We start from the raw sequence: 6,098 nt of genomic DNA on the forward strand, positions 1-6,098 counted from the left end.
AACAATTTTTTTGCTTTCCCACCTAATTTTGTAATATTCTTCAAATTTTAGAGAATTATGAAAATCTGAGGTGAATGTACATGTCAACATTTTCACATAATGTTTTTAATTGCATAAGTTTAAAGACAGTTAAGTTGCCAGCGCCGTAAAATTATTAAATAAACAAAGACATAATAAAAAGTCACTCAAAACAAATCTAGGAAATAAATTAGCAAGTAAAGTAGGGAAAATTGAATATTCAGGTGAAATAAATCTAATCATAAATCTATTAAAAATTTTGATAAAAATCCTAGAGTTACGTAAATAAAATAAAATTGCAATCTTGATTTGTCCGTGACCCATAAAAGACAAAGCATAGTTTTAGAGTTGACGCAGACTCGAATATTTTCGGAAATATCAACTAATCCTCAATATTTTTATTTTTTCTCCAGTGAGAACGAAACTTGTATTATTGCGAGTTCGACGAAAGTCACTCTAGGGGAGCGGAGCACACCGGATGAAAAAGCTGTGGGGACTGATTCCGCTTTTCTAGAGTCGACGTAGACTCGAAATATATATAATTTTGACGCTTAAAGATAAGGCAAACGAAAGTATGGCCAGTATTTTTTTTAAAATTTTTTATGCAAATGCAAAGGGAACGAGCCTTTCATTGATCAGGCGATCTGAGAGAGCAAACCCTAAGGTGAAAATGCTTGCGAGAATGGATAAGCAAAAGAGCTCGGAGGCTGGAACGAGTGGCGGTGAGTTATCAACGATTGACTATGAGGTCTTCTTGAGTTTCAGAGGGCCGGACACTCGCCAAGGATTCACGGATTGCCTTTACCATGAAATGCAAGAAGCTAACATCCGTGTTTTCTTCAATGAGGAAGAGCTCCACGTCGGTAAAGAAATAGCTGATGAACTACCAATGGCTATCGAAAAGTCGAAGATCTATGTACCAATCTTCTCTAAAGGTTATGTTTCAAGTCCTTGGTGCCTTCGCGAGCTTGCACACATGGTGGAGTGCACGAATACCAAACCATCCGAGAAGGAAATCATGCCGATTTTCTACAACGTGAAACCTCGCGATGTTAGGCTTATGTCTCCACTGTACGTCCGTGATTTGAAGGAGCATGAAAAGAAGTTTGGTTGCCAGACGAGGCTAAAGTGGGAGGATGCCCTCAAAAGTGTGGCTAAAATCAAAGGATGGGAGCTGAAAAGCCAAGGGTATGTAGATGTCCTACCGTTCTCCGTAACTTTTGTTTTGGACTTTCAATGTATACCCGAGCTTGGTTAAGATCTTGTTTGGGCGGTCTGTAATTGAACGAATAGCAAGTGTGTTTTGAAAACTATTTTTGGTAACCATCTCGTTCATCCAAACCAAATAAAGTAAGAATCTGTTTTTCTTTTCATTGATAGATGTAATTTTCTGTATCATTGTGTTCGTAAATTGGGGATTACCTCCTTTAAATTGCCTCCTTTCTCTTTTCGAGAAATTTTTACACGGTATCAATCACCCTTTAAAGGTGTTGCCATTTCGGAAGCAAATAAGAAGTGAAAAGTTCATAATATTTGCTACATGATCATTTGTTTAAATCATAAACACGCCGGGTTCCATGAGCACCTAAGACATCGCTTCCTTTTGGGTTTAGTCGATTTAGTAAGCGTTACTAGCCATGTTGATGCAACTTGCGAAGTGTCCTGAGTTATTTTCCTCAATTTTCAACTTAGATAGATTCGATATTGTGGCAGGCACTGGAAATTCATTAAGTCAGTGATACGAGAGATTGTGATGAAATTGAAGACAAAAGACAAATATGTCGCCGAGCATATAGTCGGAATGGATGATCAAGTGGAAGCTGTTCTGAAGTTATTGGACATGCACTCCAAGGGCATGCACATTGTTCTAATTCATGGAATGGGAGGAATCGGTAAAACAACTCTCGCTAAGGTTGTATTCAACAAGCTAAATCCCCTCTTCAGTCATTGTTGTTTCTTGGGAAATATCCGGGAATCATCGCTCAGCTTTGGCCTCATAACTTTACAAAAACAATTATTATCTGACATGTTTGGTTCAAGCTTTCCCAACATAATCAACGATGTTGATGATGGGATCAAGGTGATTGCGCAACGACTTTCTAACAAGAAAGTTTTCATCGTTCTAGATGACGTGGATGATGAGGAACAACTCAAGAAACTAGCCATCAAGCATGTTTTGCTCAACTCAGGGAGTAAAATTATTATTACAACAAGGAAAAGAGGCATCTTAAAAGCCAACCAAACATTCGAGTATGAAGTGAAGTCGTTAGATTCTATTCATTCGCTTGAGCTTTTCAGTAGACATGCTTTTGGAAGAAAGTTTCCTCTGAATGATTATGTCTATCTTTCAAGACAAGTAGTTTCTACAACTGGAGGACTTCCACTGGCTCTTGAAGTCGTTGGCTCGTTACTTCATTGCCAAAACGAAGCCTTATGGACAGATGTGTTAGACAATCTAAGGAAAATACCTCATGAGAAGGTCTTGGACAGGCTGAAGATCAGCTATGATGCCCTGAGTCATGAGCAAAAACAGATCTTCCTCGACATCGCATGTCTCTTTGTGGACAAAGACCAAACGAGTGCATTCTACATGTGGAAAGATTGTAGGTTTTTTCCAGATTATTCAATTCAAGTCCTTGTCCGCATGTCCTTGATAAAGATAACCGACGATAACAAATTTTGGATGCACGATCAACTAAGAGATCTTGGGAGGAAAATTGTCTATGGATATATGAGGCAAATCGATCCAAGGAAACAAAGCAGGTTGTGGGATCCTTTGTCTGCCTTTAATATCATAAGAACAGAAGAGGTGAGACATCTATGCTTTTCTTAATAGTTCATTTATTAATTAAGAGCCATTTCATCATAGTAGAGAGAGAATGAAGACATTTCGTTTGCACTTATGCTACTTTATCATTGAATGGCAGAGAAAGGAGGCCATTGAAGTACCGCTTAAATGGAAATGCACTAGGAAGCTATACGAGCGATGAGTTTTCGAGGCTTCCAAACATAAGGTTCCTCGAATTAGTGTGGGGACAATTAGATGGAAACTTTGAGAACCAACTTTCAGAGTTAAGATACATGACCTGGTATGGGTGTCCTCAAGAGCTCTCCACCATCAATTTTCATCCAAGCAATCTTGTAGTTCTCAACCTTTCTTATAGTTCCATCACGAAGGAGTGGGCTGGATGGAGTCAAATCAAGGTATTCCATCGTTGTATTTGTTTATCTTTAACTCCATTGAATTGTCTCATGTTTTTTTTTTATGTTTTTAACTAAAATTGTTGTACCATAACAATGTAGACAATAAGCTATTGTAAAAAAAATGGCTCATAAATGGATTCATCAAGGCTATTCTACAAGTAAAACTAAGCTGACTAAGCTGGTCTCATAATCGAGGCCATTAAATTAGATTGTGTTGGATTGATTTGTAGGTGGATTATGCGGGTTAAATGAGAAAAATAGTCACCCAATTACATCTAGGTTCTAGCACAATCATTTGTTACCTCTAAATTTGCACATAATTTTCCCTTTATCTCTTTTAGTTATTGTGACAGGTTGCCAAGAAGCTTAAAGTTATGGATCTCACATATTGTGACAGCATGACCAGGACTCCAAACTTCTCTGATTATTTGAGTTTAGAAAGATTGAACCTTGAAAATTGCCAAGGACTTATTGAGGTTGATAGTTCCCTTGGAAAGCTTAAATGCTTGACTTACTTCAATGCGAATGGGTGCACAAGTCTTGGGGAGTTGCCCGAAGGAATCGGACAGTTGGAGAAGCTTGAATACTTGTATTTAGGCAATTGCAAAAAGTTGAGTAAGCTGCCTGAATCATTTGTGAGAGTGTCATCACTAGTAGAGTTGGATCTCTCAAATACGACTATTACAAGATTACCCGACGCCATTGGTAACCAAGAGTGCTTGTTAGTTCTTAAACTACAATATACAGAAATCAATGAACTTCCTAGTTCTATTGGGAATCTATACAAACTTAAGTTTCTCATTCTATCATTTACTAAAATAAGGGAACTCCCAATGTCAATTGGGAACTTGAAATCACTACTTGAGTTGGATGTCCGGAAACGCAATGTTTACGGTTACCCGAATCTATTGGGAACCTAAGTAGATTAAAAGTCATCAACATTTCGTATTCTTTGATGAGGGAGCTACCACAGAGCATTGTTGAGCTAAAAGAGTTGGAAGAGCTACATGCTGGGAATTGCCTGTGTTTGGAGTGGGAAATTCCCGAGGACATTTGGAAATTATCACTTTTGAGAGTTCTGCACTTGGAATTATCCCTTGTTAGAAATGTTCCGGTGACAATCAAACTACTTCCTCGCCTAGAAAAATTGGGATTATGTGATTGCAGCAAACTTGAACTGTTGCCCGAGTTTCCCTCAAGTTTGATAAGCCTAAAACTCGGATCAAGTTCGTTGAGATGGATCCCGGATCTCTCAAACCTCACTGAATTGGTGAATCTTAGATATGGTGGTCATGATGAGAACTGGCGTCGTCTTTACTCCCAAGATGGTCCATGCCGACAATCCCTCGCAAACCTTCCACCGTCTCTGTCAACATTGTGTGCCCAATATCATGAATCAATAGCCAGCTCATCATTTCATTGCAACTTGAGAAAATTGACACATTTGCACATTAGTCACTGTTTTTGGAAGGAAGTTCAACTCGATGGGCTCGAACAGTTGATAGAATTCGAAGTGGAAGGGTTAAAACACCTCGAGGGATTTGCGGGTCTTTTGAGTTTGACGAGGTTGAAGCTGTTGAGGCTGAGCGATTGCCCAAATCTAACTACGATCCAAGGTCTTGGTTCAGTGGAGTCCTTGAAACATTTGGAAATAGACAAGTGTCCTAAGATTGAAAGTCTAGATGATCTATCGAATTTGAAAAAGCTGGAGTCCTTGGTAATTCGAGGATGCGAAGAGCTTCTGGCAATTAAGGGCTTGGATGAATTAGAGACTCTCAAATATTTGGAATTTGTAGGTTGCATATCACTAAGAAGTTTCCCAAATGTACTCAATTGGAAATTATCAGATGAGTGCTCACTAACTATTTCCGACTGCCCAAATTTAAGAGATGATTGGTTTGAAGAGACAGTCAGCATGTACAAGCAATGGAAACATTTGAAATTCAAGTCTCGCCTGTTACTATGATGAGGCGGCCATTCTCTCAGGTTCAATCTCAAGAATTTTCAGCTTCCCCAATATTCAACCCTTGTTATTTTCACTAGCTATTGCCCAGGAGGTAGCTTTCAAGTTGGACACCATAATATATGATCCGCCGATCCTGTTGTAATTATTCATGTGTACTAGCTTTTGGGTAACGAGGGTTCGTCATAATTCAGTGTGTCGTCCTTCCATGCAGTTTACATTTCCTGCATTAATTCGACCAAGTCCGGTCAATCAATCACGGTATCTGCTGACATCTTCGCTATGTAGTTTATCTTAGATTGCTTCACATGTTTTTGTCGCTATTATGAAACCTTCTGAAGTGCTTTCAACAAAGTACACTTCTTTTTGTCTTTTTGTATCCGCAGAATTGTTTTTCTAACAAGGTTTTCACCGTCTATCAAATTCTTCAATTTTTTCGTTACCACTTTACAAAACTAGCACAAACTCATGCTGCAATACATCTTGTGAATCAATAACAAAGCTACAAACGTTGTCAGGAGTGCAAAGAATCGTGACTCATGGCGAATTAGTTCTGGGTACAAGGAGAATGGAAGTGGCCTGAGCCTATTTTCATGCACAACATGCTTGTTAGTTTTCGCGCACTTCCACAAATTGAAATCGATCTCTATATAATCATATCATCAGGATATCATTATTTAATGTTAGCCGACAGTATTAGTAGCGAGTTATTTTTCTGACTTACTAGAAACTTGTCATTTTTTGGGGTGCCCTTTTGATATTCAATATGTGCCGCATCTTCTAGCTTAATGCTAGGATTACGGGTAAGGTAATGCTAGGGTTACGGGTAAGGCCATGGACAAAAGCATGGGGTCCAAGCAACTTGATGTATCCGAGACATTTTACTGGATGAGCTTCATCCGATTGCTTTTCC

General features: G+C 38.8%; 1 protein-coding gene across 2 annotated transcripts; it reads left to right on the forward strand.

Annotated features, from left to right (window-relative positions):
- Positions 1-594: 594 nt before the first annotated feature.
- Positions 595-5,494, forward strand: LOC104428536 (TMV resistance protein N). 2 transcript variants are annotated; one of them, XM_039314078.1, is made up of 4 exons: positions 595-1,206; positions 1,732-2,827; positions 2,946-3,222; positions 3,564-5,494. In XM_039314078.1, exons 1-3 carry the CDS (start codon positions 689-691, stop codon positions 3,006-3,008), a joined length of 1,677 nt encoding a protein of 558 aa, XP_039170012.1. In that variant the 5' UTR covers positions 595-688; the 3' UTR covers positions 3,009-3,222; positions 3,564-5,494. The 2 variants fall into 2 exon arrangements, with proteins under 2 accessions (XP_039170012.1, XP_039170011.1); XM_039314077.1 differs by having other exon boundaries at positions 3,576-5,494.
- The last annotated feature ends 604 nt before the right edge of the window (positions 5,495-6,098 follow it).

This window comes from Eucalyptus grandis, chromosome 5 (genome assembly GCF_016545825.1).
Source record: "Eucalyptus grandis isolate ANBG69807.140 chromosome 5, ASM1654582v1, whole genome shotgun sequence".
Classification (NCBI taxonomy): domain Eukaryota; kingdom Viridiplantae; phylum Streptophyta; class Magnoliopsida; order Myrtales; family Myrtaceae; genus Eucalyptus; species Eucalyptus grandis.